General features: G+C 34.5%; 4 protein-coding genes across 4 annotated transcripts; 3 read left to right on the top strand and 1 right to left on the bottom strand.

Annotated features, from left to right (window-relative positions):
* The first annotated feature begins 1121 nt into the window (after positions 1–1121).
* Positions 1122–6586, top strand: CLPP6 (CLP protease proteolytic subunit 6). The gene is made up of 9 exons (XM_008238962.2): positions 1122–1349; positions 1457–1521; positions 1811–1880; positions 2357–2558; positions 2682–2747; positions 3347–3487; positions 4916–4969; positions 5827–5919; positions 6380–6586. The coding sequence occupies exons 1-9, from the start codon at positions 1261–1263 to the stop codon at positions 6425–6427; spliced, it is 828 nt and encodes a 275-aa protein (XP_008237184.1). The 5' UTR covers positions 1122–1260; the 3' UTR covers positions 6428–6586.
* Positions 6587–7936: 1350 nt separating this feature from the next.
* LOC103335926 (tropomyosin) lies at positions 7937–12757 on the top strand. The gene is made up of 3 exons (XM_008238961.3): positions 7937–8344; positions 9586–9742; positions 12500–12757. The coding sequence occupies exons 1-3, from the start codon at positions 8171–8173 to the stop codon at positions 12631–12633; spliced, it is 465 nt and encodes a 154-aa protein (XP_008237183.1). The 5' UTR covers positions 7937–8170; the 3' UTR covers positions 12634–12757.
* Positions 12758–14473: 1716 nt separating this feature from the next.
* On the top strand, positions 14474–15085 carry LOC103335947 (uncharacterized). The gene has a single exon (XM_008238979.2). It carries the CDS (start codon positions 14474–14476, stop codon positions 15083–15085), a length of 612 nt encoding a protein of 203 aa, XP_008237201.2.
* Positions 15086–16134: 1049 nt separating this feature from the next.
* LOC103335925 (annexin Gh1-like) lies at positions 16135–21690 on the bottom strand. Its single transcript, XM_008238960.3, has 5 exons — positions 21507–21690; positions 20381–20526; positions 19326–19553; positions 17013–17225; positions 16135–16530 (listed from the first exon to the last, which is right to left on the bottom strand). Exons 1-5 carry the CDS (start codon positions 21580–21582, stop codon positions 16243–16245), a joined length of 951 nt encoding a protein of 316 aa, XP_008237182.2. The 5' UTR covers positions 21583–21690; the 3' UTR covers positions 16135–16242.
* Positions 21691–25658: the final 3968 nt, after the last annotated feature.

Below are 25658 nucleotides of genomic sequence, written 5' to 3'. Positions count from 1 at the left end.
AATTCTCAATCAACTAGTTCCTACACGATCCTAGAAGTACAAGGAAAAACATATGTGAAATTGGGACCGATCAAACGGTCCAAACTTATCGAACTCGAATATCGCATAATAAATGCAATATCCATTCGACTGTCAAACAATAACCAAATCCAAATCCGATCGAACCGTCGTGCTCATGATGACAAGGGTAACAATTTAGAACTCAATGGGCTGCCACACCGTGGCCCACACACCGCTCGTAGTGCATGGGTGTCTGCAACTGAAAATCTCCAAATCACCGGCCAATACCTCTGCCAACATATTCACACTAACTAGGAGATCAACTTTTGTTCTTTAACAACGACCAAAAACTGGTCGGAACTAGCCGAATTGAAAGTCTTGCGCGTAGAGAGAGAGAGGGGCTGACTGGGCATTTTAAAACCCAACTTTGAAAATTTTTCGATTGTGCCACTGCACTTCTGTTTACCACAACTTCTTCATTATAACTCCGATTTGAGTCCACTACGTGTCTACAAACTTGTGAGAGCGAGCTCTACGAAATGGTGCCACTCAAATCCCCAAAATATTTCCATATCGAAACGTGACTAAAGTGACCCTACAATTGTAAATCCACAATTAAATAATCAAATGAACAGTGATTTTTGGGACAAAGTGTTACATGGAAGCCAAAATGACATTCCCCAAACACTTATAGGGGAGAGTAATCGACCTTTTCATGATATCAAACCTCATCGGCAACAATTGTATGTTAATTGTAATGTTTTTTTTTCAATCAATTATGAATAGCATTAGTATTGGTTAAATTATAAGGATATTTAGTTGTCAATATTTTGTTGTTGTTGAGCTTTTAGCCTTTAAAAATTACACCTTCGTGGGTCCTCTAGTGGCAAGAACATATGTGAGGAGTAGTGAGTAAATTTAATTTTTATTTTAAATGTTTTTTGTCATTAACAGTAGTTATATACAAAGATAAAATAGATTATTCGTATTTAAAATTAATGTGGGGGTCAAAATAGCAAATTGTGGGTTCAAATAAAATCACCATTTGTGTTTTCTTTTACCCGATTCTACATGTAACCTTTTTAACCCAAGTTTTAATCTCAACCATCCATATAGATCTAGCGGTTTAATTTTCCTTCCGTATTCATGGCTCGCAAACAAGCGTCCGCAAGAGAGGATTTTTCTTCACAACTCTCGCTCACTCCCACTCTCCTAAGCCCTCTCTCTCTCTCTCTCTCTCTCGCTCGCTAGCTACGAGAAATGGTGGTAGCATCAGCTTTCTCAGCGCCACTGAGCTTCTCATTCGCTTCTTGCCACAGAACCTCTTCTCTTCATTTGTTTTCTCTCAGGTACAAACCACACAACAGAAACTCATACAACCAATTTTTAATTTTCGTGTGTATATATATACATAATTGCGTATTATTTATTCATTAATTTTTCTGGTGTTATGCAGAAACCCATCGTCGAAGTCCACAGTTTCTGCCTTGCAGAGTCCGTACGGAGATTCGTTAACAACTGGTAACTTTTTTTTTTCTTTTCTATTTTACTAATTACTCTTTAATTAGAAATTCTTAGAACTACTAAATTTCTCTTCCCAAATTACAATTTCATGTATACCCAGCTGTATTTCTCTGCTTATTTCTCCTGAAGCAGTTCAATTTCAGTTCACAAATATGTGTGTGCTTGTGCGTATGTAATTACATATCTATGGCTATATATCTGTGCTCATAATTCAGAGTTAATAAATTATTTTTGCACACTACAATTTTTGCAGAGTAATTAATTGTAAACGTATTGCTGTGTTCAGGATTATCTAGTAGAACTTGTGGGTCACCTCTAAAGCTTGACGTGAAGGATTTTGGTGATACTAGTACAAGGTGTATAGCTCGTGCCCTTTTGCTCAATGGGTTTCATCTACTTTTCGTTGTTTTTTCAAATTTCTTTTCAATTCTATCTGGTGTTTTGTTAGTTATTAACTGATTTCGGTTGAACTATATTTGTATTGATTTTGCATATAATATATTATTGTAAGGGGTGAATGTATCTTTAATAGAATAAGTTGAGAGCGTTTTGTGATTGTTACATTGATCAGGTCGGAAATTATGTAAAACTCTTGAAAACAAATGCACATATTGGTTCACTGATGAATGATTGATGAAAACTGGATAGAGAGTAAAGCATTTTAGCTGGGCAATGATAATTTTGAAACTCGTTAATAATACAATCAGAAAATTAGTGTATATTCTATTATTTAGGTCAAGAATCTTGAATTGTATTTATGGCTAATATGTTCTATGATGTCCATTATTCTGTTGGGTTTTAAATTTGTGAATCTTTTGATTTGTATTTTTAGTTATGGTGCAATAGAAGCCAGAAAAGGGAATCCAGCCATACTTCCAGCTGTGATGACCCCTGGTGGACCTTTGGACCTCTCATCTGTATTGTTCAGGAATCGCATAATCTTCATTGGGCAGCCAGTCAACTCATTGGTGGCTCAACGAGTCATATCCCAACTTGTTACTTTGGCTACTGTTGATGAGAATGCGGATATTCTGGTGTGCTTATACTTTTATGTTGCTCTCTACCCTCGCCCCCTTGCAATTGATTTGCCCTGGCTAAGTTAATATGTCGAAGTCCGTTTCTTTTACAGCTTGTGACTTTGTCCTGTAACATGTCAGGTGTATTTGAACTGCCCTGGTGGGAGTACATACTCTGTGTTGGCAATTTATGACTGCATGTCTTGGGTAATGTCATGAAGTTTCCTTCTCATCCGTTTTTCTTTTCTAGTTTTGCTCACATTTCCTTGCTCTCTGCTTTATTCCATTTTTAATTATTCTTATTTGTTGACATTATGAAATTGTCGAACTGTGATATTGTGGTTTGGTGAATAAATCACCAATCTTTCAAAACCAAGATTTTACATGGAAAAGGGAAAAACCACAAGACCTAGTGCACAAGTAAATCCACTATGACAATAAGCACTATACAAGACTCACCCAATGGTCTTATGCAAGCCCCATGACTCTCACTAGCCTTTCATCCTCGACACCTTCCAAGCTCAGGCTATGGTTATATTCTTCTGTAGTGTTTAGAAAACCTAGCCAATGTAGACCTTTTAATCTGGGAATAGATTAAACCACCATTATATTCTCACTGTTAAATGAAGCAACCAGCGAAATATAGTGGTAGTTCAGTCCAATAGTTCACGGCTTAAAGGGTATCTGCTAGGTTTTCTAAACCATACAGAAGATTATAACCACAAACTGACTGCACCAATGAAGAAATGATTTTGTATTTTAAAAATTGTATGCTGTTTGGACTAAATGGTTCCATACTTTATCAGATCAAACCTAAGGTGGGAACAGTGTGTTTTGGAGTAGCAGCAAGCCAAGGAGCACTTCTTCTTGCTGGTGGAGAAAAGGGAATGCGCTATTCGATGCCAAATGCGCGAATCATGATACACCAACCACAGAGTGGATGTGGGGTATGAATTCCCTTTTAGTATATCTTACCCAATTTAGTATAAGAGGATAGGAAGCTTTGAATTAACCATTATCTTTTTCTTCCAGAACTTGGATGGATTTATAGTGGTTGTGACAAATGTTTCTGTATAATGCAAAAATTTCCAAATTAAAGTAAATGGTTTATATTGGCTATATTACAAGAAGTAAATGTGAATTGTTGTTTGATGTTCTGTAGTCGTAGGTAACACTAAATCCCTTCCTCTTTTATGCTGTTATCAGTTTTTGTACCATATTAAGATTAGTTTGTAGCATAATTAGGATTATACATAATAAAAATTTGGTAAGCATATGTAAAATCTCAAATCTCAACGAGCAATTAGAGGGTTTTTCTTACTGATTTTCATGCATACTTGACATGGAAATAACTTAGTTATATTGTTCACATATGATTCCACTAATTTAGCAAGGTGCGAAGATCTGAAAGTTCAGTATAATTATTTTTTGTTTTATGCTGATCAGAAACAAAATGTTGTAATTTTGTTTCACAATAGAAGTACTGGGAAAAAAAATTCATATTATAAGAGAGTTTCCATTTTTTTTTTTTAATGTTCTCTATTCTGATTAATACTATTAAAGAACAGCTCAAAGCACAATATTTATTAGTCCTTTTACTAATGCCTAAATTCCTAAATGTTCTTTTTGAGCCTTGCATATGCTTGAGAGGATAAATCACTATATTGGTAGCTTCAGAATGCCTTACATGCTGACAGAAATGCCAGATTCTCTAGTCTCTTTATTGGTTCTACCAAGAGTGTGGTTAAGTATTGTTTCATACTCAAGGAGGGTTTTGAGTACCAACCATCAAACATTGGGGTGGAATTGGGGTCGAGCTGCTCACCAAGAGGTTTTGAGTTCGATTCCCACCAACAGGTTGGGGTGGGCAGGCCAATTCCCTAGAGATGAAAGCGTGTAAGTGCGTGACATCATGAGGGTGGCCTGGGCACCCTTTTGTCTGGCTCACGTGGGGGGAAGTGAGAAGATCTCTTAATCTATAACCAATTTTTGTATTAAAATATTAATGTATGATTTACAAGTGGGAAGAAGAAATACTACTGTGAGGACATGACTTCATGTGTTTGTATCTGTTTTTATTTATATATTTTAATACTTCTGGACCACCCTACGGCCATGAAACATCGGACTTTGAACCTAGCTCACAAGTCACCTCTCAATAGTAAATGGACCTAACAATCTCATAACCTAACTATTTGGCATGTACAGTCAACAAATTGAAAGGGTTGTCTGAGACCTTATGCTATCGATTTGTTTCAAATTCATGAATTCTTTGTGCATTTTTTTTTTCCCTAAAATAAAAAAGAATTTCCTATATATTACACGATCTGTTTTGTTTAAAATCCATAAATTGATTTTGCATTTGCTGATTGTAGGGTCATGTGGAAGATGTGAGGCGCCAAGTGAATGAAGCAGTTCAAACTCGCCATGTCAGTGTTTTCTGCCTTCTTAGTTTCATTCTTCAGACAATTTCTTAACCATTATATATTTAATTTTCAGTCTAATTGACTTCAATCAAGCTGAACCGGAATGAACCAGTTCCGTATGAACTTTTACTAATTGATTCAAAATTTAAATGTGGTAGACTTCTACAAGTTGAATTCAAGTGTTGAGAATTGCTGCCTTACAGGGCTATTAGGGTAATTGAAATTTAGGTTCAGCCCTGTTACAAACCTTGGTTATCCAGAGCATCTCTCTTTGGTTAATATTTGAAAAAATTGGAATCTTTTAGAATTTTACAATTTGGAAGCGGATGCTGAGAACTGTTGCCTCACAGGGCTATTAGGGAAAATGAAAATTAGGTTCATCCCTGTTCAGTGCTGGGTTGTTAGAAACAAATTCAGTGTGCCATTAGTTTGTCTTCATTTAGTGACAGACAAACCTTTGGTTGTCCAGGGCATTTGGTGGTCTATATGTATTCAAATAATTTTCGATAATAATGCCATGATCACCATTTTGAAGAAGCATGGATATATTGTCAGCAGAAGCACCTACGATGAAGGGGTGTCTCTATTCTTGCTGAGCTATTTTTCCTATGCTTACTGGTCCAAAAAGTCACATAGGAAAGAAATAGGTTGGAAGCTCAAAATCATTCTTGGGCGTGAGCCTCATGCACTGGACATCCCCTTATGCTTGGAAGGCTATGCACCCGTGATTATTGCTTTTCAATACTGTGCTCAACATGTCCTCAGTTTCCATACCAACTATTTCTCTGTGCTTTATTTAGTCAAATTTGAGTGCATAGTTGTGTGCTTCATATTAAGCCTTTTAGATGTATTTGATGCAGAAAGTCGACAATATGTACGTTGCTTTTACTGGCCAATCTCTAGAGAAAGTGCAACAGTACACTGAGAGGGATCGTTTCTTATCTGTTTCTGAGGTAATATTGCTATCTCATGTCTTTAATTAAAGAGTTTTGTAAATTGGTAGTGACATAAATTGTTAAATATGAGGAGAAATGTTTGGTTCCCCTCTCCCAACTTTTCCAAGCTTCATTCGAATTGGAAGGGAAGGAAAAGGGGGAACAAGAAATTTTAGCAGAGAAGGGAGAAAACAGAAGGAAAGTCTGGTAACTTTTCTAATGTTTTTGTAAGTTGTTTTCCATGCTTAAATTTCAGTGGTCAATTAAATCGGTATGTTTATAAAAGGTTGTGTAAGAAAATTTCGTGCTCAGTGTACTCGGTGCATAATATAATCTATTATGACAAAGAACAATTACAGAATTATCATAAACAGCTTTTAACCAAATTAGATTATACTTTTCTAGCATCTAATACTCCACTACATATCTACTCAGCTTGGTGTGGTAACCTTGAGCTTTCTGTTGCTTTTTATTGCAGGCAATGGAATTTGGGCTTATTGATGGCGTGTTGGAAACAGAATATTGAATTCAAAGTTTTACCATTTCATGTTTGCTGTAAAATTGATAAAGTGGGCTGCATTTACAAATTATGATCGGCAATTTGTTGTTCCATTAGTTTTGAATGCCATTCTATGAAGTTGTGACTGTCCATTAAAAGGAAAAAATAAAAAGAAGTGATTTTGGATGATGGATTCTTTAAGAGGAGTTTGGCTACAAAAGTATGGCCAGAGGGAAAAATAAAAATAAAAAAGCCAGATGAGGAAATGTATTTAGGGGTTTTACCATGAAAGGACAAATAGGAAGGCAAAATGTTAAAATAGTCCAGCTCCTCCAAAATTGGACAAACCGGTGACAAGACCGGTTTGTCTAATTTGTGAAAAGGATTTTTTGTAACATTTGCTGATGTATTTATACTCGGGGTTTTTGTTTTTGGTTTACTGATTTACTACTATCTTATGACAAAAAATCACATTGTCATTCGCTAAACTTAGAGGGTCTTTAATACATTTAACACAATGTATTGTTGAATGAAAGTTATTTCTCTGATCAAAACGAAAGAAACCTTTAACTACATTGTAAAAAACACTCGAAATAAAAATATACAAATTTATAAATAAACCCAATACTAGACATGTATTTATAAAAAAACTCAAGCACTATTTAGACATGGGTTTTTTTTATAATTTTAACCTCCATTTTGGGTGTTTTAATGAAACTCCCATAAAAATATTTGACAAAGAAGCTCTAAATAAATTTTAAAATGATCAAACCTTGACAGCCATAGCCGCCTTATTATGGTTGATTTTCGGATGGATGGGATCATAATGAGGAGATTCTAATTCAATATAAAAAAAAATTAGGAATTTTAACATTCATTCAGATTTGAAAGATAGTTGGTTGAAAATTTTAAAATGCCCAATGATTCTAAAGGGTAAAATTGATTCAAAACCGAAAAAATCATATGGCAAAGCTCAAAAAGCTATTATATATAATTACTTAGATTTTTTTTTAAGAACAAAGGGGAGATTTTATTAACCACGAAATCGATACAAAGTAAAGACTAGCATGTTAAGAGTGGCCTAGTTAAAACTTTCACGCGAAAAACCCCAATATAAAATAATTTTTCTATGTCTATTATTATTAAGGCTCATAAGTGTTTATAACAAAAGCGTTTTAATTATAAAAATTTAGAATTTTCATAAAAAATTAAAATGCTTCGTGGAAAAGCACTGGGGAGTACTTCTTGAATAAGCACATAGCAGGTGCTTCTCAGAAGCGCTTCTATGACCGAAGTGTTTCTAAACTTTTCTGCAAATCTTTGTCAAAAGCGCTTTTAGTTATCAAAAAACGCTTTTTGCCCTTCCAAAAACACTCTCAAACAGGCCCTTAGCTGAACATGAAATTAGTCATTATATATAGTCTACTTTTACAACCCGAATATATTTCAAAATTTAGAAATTTTGGAATCTTAGATACATTCTAATTCCTTTTTTTTTTAACTCGGAATTTTTGGATTTTATAACTTTCGGATGTAGGAATTGATATAGGCTCGCCAAAATAAAAAATATTCAGATTGTAGTCGAAATCGGAATTTCCAATCAACTTTTAACCCCCCAACTCCAAAGTTGAGGAGCCAGAGGACGCGCGGCACCATCAACTTGTTGGCGAGTTTTGTTTGACACAACTTATGAGCTTCTTCCAATTTGACAAGAAGACCAACCTGAATCAAAAGCATAGTGATCATCTTCAAACAAAGCACTGAGAGAAAATGGAGGACAAGGGGAAAGGAAACGAAAGATGGAACGGAGCCATAAGCAATCTGACAGAAATGTCCTTCAATTTGGAGTCACTCCAGAAGCTACTCCTCAAAAAGGCTGTCTTTGTTGACGAAGAAACCTTTGCCAAAGCCTCGCTTTGTTCCGAACAAGCACGAACCATCAAGGTTTTTGGCTTTATTCAACTCTTTATAAATATGTATATTTTTTAATTAATTTTACAGTCTGGGTTTTCATTTTTGTATGCAATCAGGTGAATTTTGTTGTGCAAATCTTGTTGAGAATATTAGGTTCTTACTTGTATAAGTTTTTTTCTTCTCTGATAATTTTGGGTCTCACTCTAGGCTGGACAATGATTTTCCCTTTAAAAAAAAAATTTTAATTTTATAATATTTTATGAATATTAAGTTTAAGCATCTGGCGTTTTGATAGTCTTGATCAATATATGTTGAAGAAGGGTGAAGCCCTGAATTTAAGATCTGGGCGTTAACCTTTCTTTATACTCTTTGTATACAATTGTTATAGAACGGATGATAATGCTAGTTTTGAGTAGCCAAGTTATCCAGAACTAGTTTTTTCTAGGTTTCTGGCCTGAGGAAGAAGTTTTCTTTTAATCGCCCACATTTGGAGGGATCATGCACATGAATTTGAATTTTTGTAACGAATGAAGTAAAATACCCTCTTCTGTGGATCTTATTAACAGTCCTGTAGACAATTTCCACCTGCAAGCAACCATTATCCTTGCTTGTCAAGCCTGCTTGGTTAGGGACTGGGCGTGTAGTGTCATGTTTATTAGAGAGGAATATGGTGGCCGATTGCTTGGCTGAGCTGGGTTCTATTTTTATATGTGGTCTTCCCCTTGTTTCCCTCTGCTGTTCTTCTGTTGGGTCTTTTTTGGTTGAGAAACTTATTGGGGTCAGTCATCTTAGAGATGCTTGTTAGTTCTTTTTGATTTAGACCTTTTAGGCTCCGGCTACCACCAAAAATTTAAATACCAAAAGATGTTATTTCTAGAAATATCTAATTTTGTAAAGTAATTTTGCCGGCATGTGTTTTGAGTTCTTCAGTTTTGTGGCCATTTTAGAAAGAGCTGATTGAAGATGTGTATTTAACAAACTTTTGATGAATGTGGAACTACTTTTATATTGTATTAGCAATTCCTTTCGTGAAGCCTTGATGTTCATTTACCAACAACATATTAAAATCAGGCTTGATGCTATGGCTGTGAGATTCAACTAAACGATCTAGCTGAAAAGCATTTTATTTTCTTGCGTACCATTGAATTTTATATTTCAGTGCTGTGCAGTCTATTAATAGCATTCTTATGTACCAATAGAAGTGAGACCGATTCCATACTTCATTCTACGAATTGGTGTGTTTTATGTTTAAAAGCTTTCTTTCTGTCTAGGTTCTTGAGCAAAGAGTAGAAACTTTGGAGAGAGAACTTGATGCTGCCATTACAGCTGCTGCTCGCGTTCGTTCAGAAAAACGACAGGCTGAGGCAGCAGAAAAGGCTGCTGAATTACATGCACAGGAAGTTACAAAAGAGCTCGAGAACACCTCAAGTATGTGCAATCCAAATATCTCCTTTTTACCTTTTATTTGTGCTGTGAGTATTTGTAGGCTTACAAATTGTAAGTTCCTTGAGTATAAGAAGTCTGATTCTATTTTGTAGTAAATGGTTCTGTGTTAGCAGTAATCACCAACACCAATATTGACTTTCACATCTAGCGAAACCCGGACAGATTAATATCCTCATAGCTTGTTATGTCCTCCTTACTAACTGAAGAACCATGGGCCGCTAAATTTGTAATGGCAAGGATTTTTGTTGAATGGCCTTAAATTAGGACTAGAGATAAATAAATAGCACATCTGCAGTTACATAGGCTTTTAAAAGGAGATTGATACTTCCAAATTAGTTCCAAGCTGCACCCATAAGAAAATAGTATTCCAAACAATTGAAGGGTGGTGCTTCAGCCTACTTTTGTGGTTTTTTAAAGCATTGAAAAGGGGAACCATTTGGGTCCGACATTTTTGTGTAACATGGAAACAACAGCAGAAATAGTCTCTTTTGGATTCTTGTGAGATATGAGTCCCACCAACCTTGTTTTAGATGGGAACATCAGCTGAATATCTCCTGGGGTTCCTTGTCAAGCTTAATCCAATCTTTCTGGCTCATACATTTATGTACAAGTTTCCTTAAGGCTCTGAAAGACCTTTGCTTTCGCTCACTCCTACAACCTTCCTCTAATACCAGTTGCTAGGAAGTTATGGTCCAACTACCAAATTCCCTAGCCCAAAGATCACAGTGACATACAAACACAATCACAAAGAAAACACTAAAAGTAGCAAGCACAACCATAGAAATACAGGATTTACTTGGTTCTCGGTCAGATTGGGCTATACTCGTTGACAATGATCCACCTTCAAAAGAAGAAGATTTAGGAAATAGTCTTTCCCGAACTCTAAAAAATACTCTCATCTCAACCTATTTGCAATAGAGAATCCCAATACACAACCTCACAACTCCCTAAATGCTAAACTCTCTCAAAGAGTCACTCTAAATTCTCTCTAAGTCGATGTATTGTGATTAATGCTCTAGAAGCCAATTTATAGGCTCCAAAATTCTCAAGTTGCAACTGAAAAAGGAAGCCAAATCCAAATTGGAAACTGAAATACAAGAAGGAACAAACTTAAAGGAAGTCACTATAATTGTCTTTTTAATTTTGCCTCCTGTACACGTCCAAACACATCTTCTTTTGTATTTCTTTTGTCCTCCAATAAAATTCTTGTTACCTATAGAAACAAGAAAGTGATGACTGTACCTCTGAAACTGTGCCCACGTACTTGGCACAGTACCATTTTTCATGAAAAATATAAGAGACTTCACCACAAAGGCCATTTCAGTACAAGAACTGAAGTTCATGGGGACCATGTGAGCCAAATTGAAAGTCAGGGATGATACTGAGAAATGGGCCAAAGTTCCAGTTCGGTGGTGTATTTATCCTTCTATATTTGTTTAAGTCTCTAATCCAAGTCTTCTCTGGATTTGATAGGATAGTTCCAATCTATGAGTAAACTTTGTTAAACTAGAATTAGGAACCCCATTGGGCAAAAAATTGTTTCCAAAGTACATATAAGCTTTACGTTTTTGTGCATTATGTATTTAGGCTTAATGTTATCATAAACTTTTGAGCACACTGGGTGAGATATGTCTCCCTTTATATCTCTAGCAGAGTTAATAACCCTTCGTATTTATTTTCTCATGAGCAGTATCAGGGAAAAAGGCTTGAGTATCTTACATCTTCCTAAAATTGATTCAAGTGGAGTGCTCAAATTATTTACTAGTGAGGGTTTCCCCAAGCTCCAATTTGATTTTCCCCAAATAGTTCCAATTTTGCACACGATTTTTTATTTTCCTTTTTTTGTTGTTGAAATGTTAAGAAACATCTAGTTTGTTGAACTACATCTTTTGGGGTTCTATTTTTAAGGATGGAGAAATTTAGGTCTTCTTTCTGCCCTTTGATTGTGTTAATGGCTTCATGAATGAAAACATTCATGAATTTACGTTTCCTTTATAATGCTGATTTTTTTTTTCTTTGGGGTCCTTATCAACAAAATTATTTTGGTGGTGCTGTAGAATATTGTAGCTGTTTCATTGGGTTCCATATCATTTGGCTGACGACTGTTTGACTTTGAAGTTAAGTTAATAATACTTTTGGCATGAAGCTTTTACTGTTACCCAACTAAAGCATTAATGATACGGAAATCAATTTTGAAAGACTGGAATACAATTGGACACCATTCCACCAGTTATCATTTGAGAATAAGCATTGTCTTTGCTGAATGCATATAGAAGAAAAACTTGTTTTCTGGAGGTATTGTAATAATCTGATTATTATTGGTAGAGATAGGTTTGGATCTATCAATTTAAATTTAAATACATTGGTGTAAGCTTGATATACAATGTTGGCCCGTTCTCTGATAGCCTAAGCTTTTTGGGCGAGTGGCTGTCTAACATGGTATTAGAGCTTTTCCTTGTAAGTGGTCCTGAGTTCGACTCTCGTTTCCCACTTCTTTGTTGGTTTGCAGGGTGTATGCTGGGGCTACACCTATATATATTTGTCTCTCTTCTCCTATTGGTCTGCCTCTCCACTTGCAGGATGAGCGTGCACGTGAGGGAGGGTGTAAACGTGATATACGTTGTTGGCCCATTCCCTAATAGCTTTAGCTTATCGGGCTAGTGGTTTTCTAACAATTGGAACCAGAGGTGTGGTATGTGTGATGAAAGTCATATGATACAATTTTATTATTTGGTGCAGAGGTATTTGAGCTGCACATGGAAGAGTTGCGGGCAAAGCAAGAAGAAATAGTTAAGCGTGATAAGGAAATCAAACTCTTGGAAGCTATAATTCAGACGCTTGGGGGAAAGGAGTCGCATTCGAGAAAAGGGTAGAAAATCTGTCTTGTGAAATTTAGTATCAAGTTGGTCCTTCTCTTTCCCTTGTAAATTTATATAGAGGAACAACACAATTTGTGCCCTGTTAAACATAATAATAAAGTGCTTCATCTTCCTGTTATTCAGAATTCCTCTGGCTTTTATCCAACTATTTTCTTTGTTTTCTCCTTTAATTTTTACGAATAAAATCCAACAATTAATTATAAGTTTTTTTTTTTTTGCCCTTTTGGACAAAGGATAGGATATGTACAAGATACTTTTACAATACAGCCCACCAGCTTTTGAAGGAAAAACCTAGATCTATATTGGCCAACAACAACCAGTCTGCTTCCTTTCGTGAGTTTTTGAAGATGAAAACCCTATATTGCCCACCATATGTGCTGTTTGAAGGCTTTTCTAATTTCTTTTCTATTATTTTAATGACATACACGTGTATATAATAAACGTGTAAGCTACAGTTTTGATTGTTTGCCCACCATATGTGCTGTTTGCTTCCTTCCACGAGTCTTATTTGCTATGTACTCCCTAAATTTTTTAGCTAGCTCACCCATAAAATAATTCATGGTTCACAAGTCAATATATCCACAATGAAGCTACAGCCCCACAAGACCAAATGTTATTCATGTGAGTCAAATTTGAAATCTCCTCCAACTAAGTAGAAGTAAATACCACTAGATCGAATGCTTTAATTTGAATTATAAGACAAGCTTAATAAAAAATGAAAAAGAGAGAAGATTTATTATTATTATTAGAAAATTAACAATTTATTTTGCAACATATATTATTATGATTATTATTAGTATAATTTTCATTCTCATGCATATGATGATCATTGACCAACCAAGGAAAGCAACGTGGCCAAGTAGTCTCCAGACAAACCCATCCCACCGCACCCACCCGCCTCTCTCTCTCTCTCTCTCTCTCTCTCTCTCTCCCATCGCCCCAAAACACCCAGAGAAAAGACCCAGATTAAAGAAATTTAAATAAAAAACCCAACCCAAACCCAGATAAAACTGTTTTGTCATCAAAGAAAACAAGAAGAAGGAAATCGAATCCTAATGAAATTTTTGTTTTGCTGTGGTTTTGATTTGAGTTTCAACTTTCCCCTGATTTTGGTTTTCAAGAGAAGATCAACGAATTGTTAATGGGTTCAAGAATCTATTTTTTGTGAAAACCATTGATCAAGGAGGGTAGATGCTTGTGTTGCTATCGATTTTGGTCCTCCAAAATTAGCATACAGATGTTTGAAGATATATTTGGGGTTTGGAACTTTTGTGGTTGGAGTGGAGATGACACTGGGGCTAGGGTTGAGTTTTTTTTAAAGCAGTGGTTCGGATTTTTGTGGCTGGAGTGGAGATAACAGAGTCGGCGAGCTAGGGGCTGGATTTATTTTTTTTTGGTCGGAGGGGAAGAAGATGAATCGAGTTGCAGACAGAAGTCGAGTTGCAAGAGAGAAGAAGAAGAATCGAGTTGCAGTGCTCGAGGGATAAACAGCGTTTATAAAAAACCGCAGTTTTCTCTTTCTTCCTTCACCGGCTGTACAGGTTGGTGGGATTCAGTTTCAGTGTTTATTAACAGCCGTAGATTCAAAGTGATCTAATGGCTGAAATTTGGGCGCACGGGGCATTGTAGAATTTGTCTTGTTAATCAAGGTCCAATATCCTAAAGAGAAAGGGATTCCTAAAAGGAAATTGGTTTAGGTTTTCTTTTTCTTAATTCAACTCCTCTATATAACCCCACTCTCTCATAACTAGTTTCGCTCAAAGCTCCCGTTGGTGTGGTTTAGAAGTTCCTTGTTCCAAGCTTTCTTCTCCTCCTCTTCCTCCTCCAAACCAAGATGAAGCTCATCATGAAGCTCTTCGGCTGCGGTTTCAACTCCTCCGAATGCAAAGAAACGGTGGAGACAGTGGTGGTAAAAGCGCGATTCTTGCAAAAGAAGAAACAAGATGAGGTGGCGAAGATGAAGAGTGACATCGCAAGTCGCCTTCGCGCCGGTGAAGACCCCATTGCCAGCCCTGCTCATGTCCTGATCAAACGGGTGATAAGAGAGCAGAACGTCTCGGTTGCGTATGAATTCATCGAGGCTTTCTGCGATTTGATTGTGGACAGAATGTCGACCATCAAAGAGGTGAGGGAATGTCCAGAGAACTTGAAAGAAGGGATAAGTAGTCTAGTCTTTGCAGCCAAAAAGTGCTCTCATGAGATTCCAGAACTGGTGACACTTAGGAATATTTTCAGGAAGAAATATGGAAAGACTTTTGTCTCTGCGGCTACGAACATACGACCTAATTGTGGTGTGGATACCATGATGATAAAGAAGCTTGCAGATACAAATCCTCAAAGTGACGAAAAAATGAAAGTTGTGCAAGAAATAGCCGACAAATACGGTATTCATGGATCATGGGTAGAGATTGCAGGAAACAACTGCAATGCTTTGGTCAAAGTATAGAAGACCACAAACGTCATAGCTACCAATTTAGCTCAATGTATAGATTGATCACTATTACCTTTTTTTTCCCCTTTCTTTTAACTCTATAAATTTCCTTGTTGTCACACTCTTTTCTTTTAACTCTATAAATTTCCACTCGTTAGCATTCTTCAAATTATAAACCCAAAATTGGATTCTTTGAATCAATCATGAGACTACTCCACGGAGAAAAAAAAATTCAAAAAAAGCCCAAAAGATAGTTCTAAAAAATAAGTTTCAGTTCCTCATATTGCTATAGCCAGTCTCTTTAATAAGGTTATTGACTTTTCAACTCCTTTCTATGCAGATTTCCTAAGAGTAAGATTAGTAATCTTTTATAGATAACGGAAGCATTCCTTTAGTTCTTTGTTAACCTCTATATTCTGGTCTCTAAAGAGGCTCACAAAGAATCTACCTCTCTTCATCGCGTCTTGGTGAACATTGTTAAATTCTTGTTTTGCAACTAGGATGTACATGAGGCAATAAATTAGAAGAGCTTTGAAAGGTTGCACTCGGAGTACAACAAACAAGCTCGGAAGGGTTTTTCACTTACGAATTAGAGTTGAATATGGTGAGTAGGGTGTAATTATTAAAATTATATTTGTTTCACAATTCAATATATCATTTTTGGTCATTTTATATTAGGATAAGTAAGTAATTCAATAAATAGTTTGGTATAGGGTGTACTCAGTTAATTTTAGGGTTCATTTAATAGAACTCTTCTTTTTTATTATTTTAACACGTGTATATAATAAACGTGTAAGCTACAGTTTTGATTGTTTGCTTCCTTCCACAAGTTTTTTGGTTTTGGTTTTTTTTTTTTCCTGCTACACTCCCTAAATTTTTTAGCTAACCCACCCATAAAAAAATTCATGGTTCACAAGTCAATATATCCACAATGAAGCCACAGCCCTGCAAGACCAAATGTTATTCATGTGAGTCGAATTTGAAATTTTCTCCAATTAAGTGGAGACAAATACCACTAGACCGAATGCTAGTTTGAATTATAAGACAAGCTTGATAAAAAATGAAAAAGAGAGAAGATTTATTATTATTATTAGAAAATTAACAATTTGTTTTGCAACATATATTATTATGATTATTATTAGTATAATTTTCACTCTCATGCATCATGACGATCATTGACCAACCAAGGCAAGCAACGTGGCCAAGTAGTCCCCAGAAGTATCACTCTTTATATCCTGAACCAAAGGGACACTATTCTTGAGTTGATACTGTTCCATTATACTCTTCATGTCAACCTCCGCTCGAGTTGCTACAACTCTGGTCAGAGTCTCCTCCGTCGTTCCAAGGCCCTTCATCGACAGCCGGAGAGCTTTCTCATAATACTTTTCCGGGCATGTCAAGCATTTTATGGTGGCTCTCACTAACCCAAGGTATTCATCCTTTGGCTTTTTCTTCAGGTCCTGGAGGGAGAAAAAAAAAAACAGAACTCATATAATAAACAGTAATGAACAATCATTTAAAAAGCAAAAGATAAATTAATATAATACGTTTTTTCTCCAATCACTCTCTCTTTCTATCCTCAACATTAACTGTTATAGCCATCCATGTACGTATAAGAGCAGTTATCCGTGCACATGAGTTCTTGTATTTAAATTTTCCTCCCCAAATTGTGTTTATATAAAAAATATGTGTGTGCATACAGTCACCATTAATTAATTAATCGATTGCGTGTGTATATATATATATATATATGTATTGAGATTTCTTAAGTTAAACATACATGTCTATAGTATGATGACTATTGGCAGTCTAAAATTGTCATCATGCATTATTTTTTAATAATAAATAAATAACGAGTATATGATGACTATTTTGGAGTGTGAATAAAAACTGCCGGTGCATATATTTTTGCAAATATTATTAAATAGCGAGCTAGTAGAACCTTGTTGATAGGATGGCCAAATTGGTCGTTATAGACTTTGAATGTTGCATTCAGTTGTGCTTTGCTCCTAGTAGTTAGAATTCTGATGAGCTCATCATGATTATAAGCCTTTTCAGATATTTTCTCTTGAAGTATGTTAGCCTCTGAATTCGCCACCGTCATATCAACCTCAGCTCCCTCGTACCTGTAAGTACTCGCAAGAGGTACCAATAGCTTGCCACGCAAGGACAAAAAATTAAAAAAATCTAGAATAAAAAATCTAGAATAGAATATTAATTACGCAGTTTATCTTTTTCTTTTTTATATAAATCAATGTAACTTTAAATTTAAGAAACCTAGAAAAAAGTTGGCAAGTATAATAAAATTAGATCAAGTTCTACACTACATATTAATTAGATTGATCTTTTTCTGAGTTTCTAGTCCATGTTTGCAATATAGCACATAATCATCTTACGATGTCAGATTATTTGACAAGATCCAATGTTACGTAGCTTTTATATGTATGTACACACATGTATATTCTATATATGTATACTCAATGATGGAGCCACCTTAGATTAGGACGGGCTCTAGCTCATATATGTATGTACACACATGTATATTCTATATATGTATACTCAATGATGGAGCCACCTTAGATTAGGACGGGCTCAAGTGCAAATTTTTCAGTTTAGTGTGCTAAAGTTTAGGAAGTTCACCTATTTAGTGGAAATTATAGCTAGCCCACTCCATCATAGAACAATTATAGTAAATTTAGCTTAACCTTTTCAAAGTCATTTTTCCTCAATTACAACCCATCTCTTTATTTTTGTTTGAATAAAATCCTGTTTTTTCTAAATAAAACCTGATGACTATGATCCAACTCGGCAAGTTACCTAATCAAGTGCAAAATTGAATTTATTGTACTTTTTCTATTCCTAAAATACCCCCACTAAGCCATTATTGCATTTTGTATATTAATGTAAGAATAAATATAGAAATAATTTTTAATTGCATTGTAACTAATGACACACGTTGAATTTGGAAAGATCTCCAAATGGATGTAGGAATTAATTTGGTAACTTTTTTAAATTTAACATACCTAACCAGTTTATTTGATTAAAAAAATTATTTATTTATTTATGAAGTATACGTGATTAATTATCTATTATATTATTGTCTTATAAATATAATAGCGCATATACAATTTTATGTTGAAAAAATAACGTACCTATTAATTCTTTTACGAAAAATAATGTACCTAGTATGAATTTACTTATTATTCAAATAATATACCCAACTTTTATAAACACATTTTGGATATAATTTACCTAATAATTTCCTATTATGCAATAATATAATTTGTCATTTACCTATTATGAGTATATTGTAGGCATATTAATTGAAGGCAACACATTTATAGGTATATTCTGAAAATAATTTACCTACCTGTATTGGATATAAGATATATAGGTAAATTTGTAGGTACATTATATTCTAGTGCATTGATAATAATTTACCTATTATATTGTATTGGATGTATAAATATTGTAGGTTAAAGCCAACACATTAATAGGTATACTGTTAAAATAATTTACCTACCCGTATTGGATATATACAAGATAGGTAAATTTGTAGGTACATTATATTGTATTGATAATAATTTACCTATTATATTTTATTAGCCCTGATCTCTTTGGACCACATATTAAAGAGATTTGTGGTCACTCAACCGTTGGATGTTAATATAATAGTTCAAAAAAGTTTCTTAAAAGGAATGCAAAAGTGAGTGAATCGTTGAATTTACATCCCATGGTGAGTGACCACAAATCTCTTTGACCCATGTAGTCCAAGTGATCGGGACTGTATATTTTATTGGGACAAAATTTGAGGAAAGTTTTATTGGTTGAAAATTTAAGGATTTTTTTATTGGTTGAAAATTTAAGGAATTTTTTTTATTGGTTGAATTAGGGATTAGAGGGAATGCCTGAAAAAAAAAAAAAAAAGGGAGACATTGACATGCTATAAATGAGGAAGTATTAATAAAACATGAAAGACTTAATGACATGCTTGAAAAACATCAGGTTGACTTATTTGAAGTGGTGGCAAACAATGTAAACATATAAGAGTACTATGACCTTTGATATCTTACGGGGCATTTTAGTTTGAATTTGAATTTTAAAAATAGATTTGAAAATTAATAGATTGATGTCTAGAAAATAAAAATTATAGGTACCTATATTAGAACTAGCCCAAATTAATCTGAGCAGCTCTTTAGACGAAATATATATAATATATTATAGCTCATTCTTGAAATTGTTTTGCCTTTTGTACCTTGCGAAAATCTCCAGTTGTGTGGTAAGCAATATCTTCTTCGAGAGATCTCTTGTAGCGAGCATGATAGTCTTCTCTCACCTGGAAAAGCTCTCGCGAAGTTCTTGTACAAGCTATTTCCATTATAACCAAATGATTATGGGCAGCTGAATGTTTCTTGGTGGTAACTTCATTAGCTAGCAATGCATCACGTTCAGCTGGGTGTGGTGTCCATAGAAGCACTGCCCTCTGCATGCATGCATGTATACGTAGACAGCCATGCAATTAGCTACTTTAATTATGCATATATACTTAATTAGGTACAGTCCCCTTTTATTGAGGAATTTCTCAAATAATTTTATTTGAGGGACACTCTTTAAGGTACCCTACGATTTTTTTTCAATGATCCAAACCATCTATTTTTTAGGTCTTCATCTATAGATCACCCTTGCAAAAAATTAGACAAATTGGAAATCCTTTCGATATCTAATTATGTCATACAAAATTAATTAATACGGTGCTTCAAGAAAGTACTAAAATTTTAATAATTCAATTAAGTGGTCAAATGATATCGGATTTAAGTGATATTTTTGTAGATATGATTTTTGAATTAGTATCTAGAAAATAGATGGTTTGGATTAGTGAAATACAATACGAAGTGGGCTGAACAAAAGTGTCCCTCATATAAGCTTATTTGAGAGATCTCTCAACTGAAGCTCCCTATAATTAGGTATGTATGTATGTATGTATGTATGTATGTATGTATATATATATATAATTAAGTACATAATATACTACTTCGTTTTTGTACCTTACATATACTAATATTTAACTTTCTCAAATGAAGACATTAAAATTGTTATGAATTTGATTTGTGATTGACATTGTATGCTAATTGATGATGAATTTTAGTTATAAAAAAATTGTTTGACATTAAGTTACGGCAAATGATTTTGTGTGTATCTTCGTATTAGATTAAATGAGGGCTCCAATTTCAGTTTCTCACAAGCGCTCAAAATCTCAAAACCAACCTACTTAATAAATTGATGATGAAGCCAGGAGAACTAGGAACTCACCAAAAAGTCACCGGAAAGTTCGTCTTGTAGAGGTTTGAAAAAATCCTCTCCATATTTCTCAGCATATGTTTGTCGTATCAAACATCGTTGCCTCGCATTCCTATGGGTCAATATGGATATGATCGCATTCTCATCTGTTCCCCACCCTGCATAATAATTCAACATTGTATCAACTTCAAATTTGTAAATATTTTCTTTTCATGCATGTATCATTTTATAAACAATGTCCTGAAAAACTGATATAATCCACATCTGCCTGCATTATATTGCTTTGTTTTTTTCGGTTTCATTATTTAAGGTACCAGCCTAAACCATGAGGCTGTGGAACAAAACCATGCGCATATATTTACACCATACAAAGAAAAAAACCAAATGGTAAAAATACGAATACTTGAAATTGAAATTCGAGTAAAGATTAAACAGTTTGGATGGAAAAAGTAGAAATTAAGGATTTTCATTTCCAGCAATTTGTAAATTTTCTTAATAAGACTTTAGAAATATTAATTTCTTATGTTGATGAAATCTATTTATAAATTTTATTATTGTAAAACAATTATGAGATGTCAAATAACAGAGACATAAATGTTCTTTCAAATCTATAATTTTAAAAGATCTTCAAGCTTTCTAAGTTCTAGGTTCGATTCCCTCCTCCCCTATTATATTTCTAGGTCCTAGGTTCGATTCTCACTCCTCCCCTATTATGTTTCCTTGTTTAAAAGAATTGTTCATAAAGGTTATATACACTAAAAATGGTGAAATCTAAATCTCACATTTTAAATCTTCTCATCCAAACATCCCTTTGACATTGTCCATCCTGCATGAACTTAGCATGTGATATGGTTTCTGTTATAGAAAAAGATCCAAATTCGATGGGAAAAAAAAATTAAAATAAGAAAAGGTTAAATCAAACCATAGTGATCATACTAAATCTTATGAAAGTGATTCATATAGGAATTACAAAAGTAAAAAATCAACAGAAAACAGATCCAGAAATGACCACAGCATTTGCTAATAATGATTTTATAGTATCAATGTTTTGGATCTTTCCATATATATATAGAGCACATTTTTGATTCATTTTACTGAGAGAGAGAGAGAGAGAGAGAGAGAGAGAGAGAGAAATGACCTTGCATAGCTTTACGAAGCCTTTCACAGTCTTCAGCCACCGGAGGGATCTGCTGCGGTACTGCAAACGTAGCCATTTTTGTTCTGGTGACGGTGAATCTGTGTGTGTTAGAGAATTGAAAATGCCATTATATATGAGTGGGTGGGTATAAAAAAGAAAGGAATATGTGTTGGCTTTATAAACGTCAAAGCGTTACTAATCCAAGTTTGGGTTATTGTTCAATTTATGGTGAGCTAAAATGCTATTTATGCTGACGGTACATTCCACGTATTACTTATGACTGCTTAAGTGATTGTCTTGCGGCCATAACCTACTAATGTAGTTAGGGGTGACATTTTAAACCGAAAAATCGCAAAAATTAATCCGACAATTTACCGCAATGAAACCGCAATTGCGGTAAACCGAACCGCATTTGCGGTATTAAGAACTGAACCGCATTTGCTGTTGCGGTTGCTATATTTGATTTTCAAAACTTGCGGTTACCGCAAACCGCAAAGTATAGCCGCACGGATGATGATGTTGAATTCTACAAGGAAATGGAACATATGACAACTTGTAAATAATTAGTTTATTTATGCTAATGTTATATATGCTTTTTCTTATAATAAAATGTACTAAACTATGTTGTTTTATTTGTAAATAACATTGGTGCTCAAACAACACAACGAGGTTCTTCAAATCCACTCACCACCAACACTTGAGTTTGTAACTTCAGTTTGTAACATTAGTGCATTGCATTTTCCTTTTAGTTTGTAACTTTAATAAACTTTGAATTGGATTTTTCTTTTTGGTTGTCACTTTAATTCATTTTGCTTTGCATTTTCCTTTTGGTTTGTAACTTTAAAAGATTTGGAATTGGAATGCTTGAGGTTTAACTTTAATTGGAATGCTTGGAATTGTAACTTTAATTTTCTTAGGTTGTGAATGCTTGAAGTTGAGGAGATTGTGAATTTATATATGCTTGAGAAATTGAGGTTGTGTATTTATTTATTTATTTTTGTGAATACTTGAGAACTTGCGGTTTTAAACCGCTAATTCTCTAACCTACCGCATTTTGCGGTTTAAACGCGGTTGGTTTGCGGTTTCAAAAATCACCAAACCGCAAATAGTCGATCGGTTTGCGGTTTGAGTAAAAATTCGCGATTACCGAACCGCAACCACCCCTAAATATAGTGGTAAGGAGCTTTGTTTCCACCTACCTGGTCCTAGGTTCGAGGCCTGACATTATAAAGTGTGTGAGTTTGCACCCCCCCCCTCTCCCTACCTAAATATTGACAAAAAAGAAAAAGAAAAAAAAAACTACTTCAATGATTATATGAAGTTAATTTTTCATAAAAGTGATTATTAACTTATTTAAAATCACTCCCAAATAAATCTTACATCTAACAATTTATTAAAATACACATTTGCACAAAGCTTCGTTTCAATAAAAATTTCATGACAAATTGTATAAACTCAATTATATGATATTTACATATATGCTCTTCATTTAAATAGACCACCACGGTTTCTTTCTGTTACCCTTTTTATATTTGAGCCTGTTGTAAGCTAAGTAAAATTTCTCATTAATCTTTTAACTATTTAATAGTTTTTGGATTAACTTTCTTTTATGTGAGTGTGCCATTGTTAGCAATTAGAGATATAACAGATTTTTGAATGACTCTATATACTTGCGCCCCAAGTAATAGACTTTAAACAAACGATTGTGATTTTGGGTGGGGAAACCGCCCAAGAGAGTTCTTTTTTATGTCCCAGATTGGTAATGATTTCACAATTTATCTAAAAAAAATGGTAAGTAGAGCAAAATTCATGAATTTATGGAGATATAACAAGTTAATCCAGGCAAAACTGCTTGAAATACAAATCGTAGAATGAATTGCTAGGTCTGGATAAGCCTCAAAGTTTTTTAATTTTGGCTTCTGCTTAAAATACAGTCACAACGATGGTTTAAGATCAGACTGGACTGAGTCTCTTTTGGCTGGACTGGATGTTTCTAAACTGAAATTGTATGTCAGTACCTTCAACTAATAAAGATTAGCTGAAAATCGATACTAATGTTGAGATTGGCAGAGCTATAAACAAGTTGAGCCATGTAAAGGCTGGAAAGGTAAACAGAACTACAGGTTGGTGCCTGTTCTAGCTAATTTTAAGTGATTTGGTAGCTTTCTAGACAACTTGAAGACATTAAGATGTCTTTATAAATTTTGTTGAGGTTTTCATATGATGAAATACCTTACTTCTGCCTGTTTTATCTAATTTGCTGAACCAAATTTGTAAGAAAAATTAATCACTTTTGAGTTCTGATTGGAATACTTTATCTAGATTTCAAAATAAATATATATTTTTTTCTCTTCGATTGTCTGAGCTTTTCTTTAAGCTCGGATTGCTTCATGAGGAAGATTGCTTGCTTGCTTTTGGTAATTGCCAAATCGTATGATCTTTGGTCAGTTTTGAACTGATTGTTTGTATTGAGTTTTTGTTTGATTGGTTGGTTGGTTGGGTGTTCTTTCTCTAGTTTAGGTACTCTTATATTTATAGGAGAAAATGCGATGATGAAAAATGCTGGATATTTCTGATCTTGGACTAATCCCTCATCACTGCACAAGTAGTAAAAAGATTTGTCAGCCAGTTTATTTGATGATTTTTGGCTCCTTGCTTATTAATGCTCCTGAACGTCTCCTAATCGTTCCTTTTTCAAAAAACTGAACTGAAGTGAGCAATAATGCCCCGATTCTTCGAACATTGGTTCCATAAGTATAAATATCCTGGTAGTAGAAAATAAATCCAGCGACCATGCAATAAATAGCCATGATTTCCAACTATTGCAAGTTTGACTTCACTTTCCAGCTTTCATGGTCATCAAAGTTATTTGGAGTCTAGTTACCAATGGTGAGGAGTCATTCTGGCATACCTTAACAACTAAGAAATTGCGAACTTTGGGCTAAAACTAATTCAAATAATTTTGATAGTTGGATTAAATCACCATTGGTGGTAATTTATTTCTCGATTATCAAAATAATGTGAATTTATTTTAATTTAATCACTCCTTGTTTTAATAGTATGGGCCATTCACCATTTTTGGTAAATAAAGCCCAATACCTTTTTGGAAAGTGAACCCAGTGCTTATTTTGGGCCAGTGCACATATTTCAAGCCCAAACACTTTCTTTTATGAATTTTACTGGCAACCCCCTCCTCCATTCCCACCCTTCCACTATCTTTCCTAGCCACCTCTCCCACCATGACCACCACTAACTCCTCCTCCTCCCCAAACAACCACACCCTGCCACCATATCCACCCGACCATCCCATTTGCCTTAGCCACGAAAAAACTTCTCAAGAAACCCAATTGACAGCCACACCCACAAAACAATCACTTATATTTGCCACCACACACTAAGAAGCAATAATAATAAAAAAATTTGAAGTCAATGGTGTAACAACAATCCCAATTTCATTTAAGAGAAATTAAGAAACTGATTAAATGAATAGGGTTACTAGTGAGACACTATTGGTATTTCGTGGTCTATTTTTTTTTTTTTTTTTTACAAGCGATTGGAGGGGGATACACAAATATTTATTGAATGTTTAGGGGTTTCGAACCTCTAGCTACATGAGTGGAGGTGGAAGTGCTCAGACAATTGAGCTATATCCCACTAACAAATATAAGATAGTTAATTTAAATGAAGAGTATCTATACAAATATAAGATAGTTAAGGTTATGTCAAAATTCAATTTTTCATTAGTGGCATGTTTACTAATCATTAATTAGAATCAAAATGAGGAGTTGGATTCCGATTATCGACTCATGTGTTTACTTCACAAGGAGGAATGAAAATGCGAGTGAGATTTGTGGGAGCAAATAATCTGGCTTCCAATCACAAAGTGCCATGTGGACAAGAATAATATCTCATAGGCCAATTAATTGAGCCCATTTATTTGGCCAATTAATTGATAGTAAAAATAGGGATATTATCTTATATTTGGGAATATAATCACCAATTAAAAGAAAATATCACCAAATTAGGGTTATCCTATTCAGAAGATATCATCATCAATTAGTGATTTGATCCCAATCAAATCCCTAATTGATTCAATCTCTACAATTTGGGGAAAGAATATATTTCTTCAAAATAAGAAGATATTCTTTGAAA

This window comes from Prunus mume, linkage group LG6 (genome assembly GCF_029339155.1).
Source record: "Prunus mume cultivar Tortuosa linkage group LG6, ASM2933915v1, whole genome shotgun sequence".
NCBI classification, from domain to species: Eukaryota; Viridiplantae; Streptophyta; class Magnoliopsida; order Rosales; family Rosaceae; genus Prunus; species Prunus mume.
The sequence above is the reverse complement of the archived record's forward strand: the minus strand, read 5'-3'. Positions and strand labels throughout refer to the sequence as shown.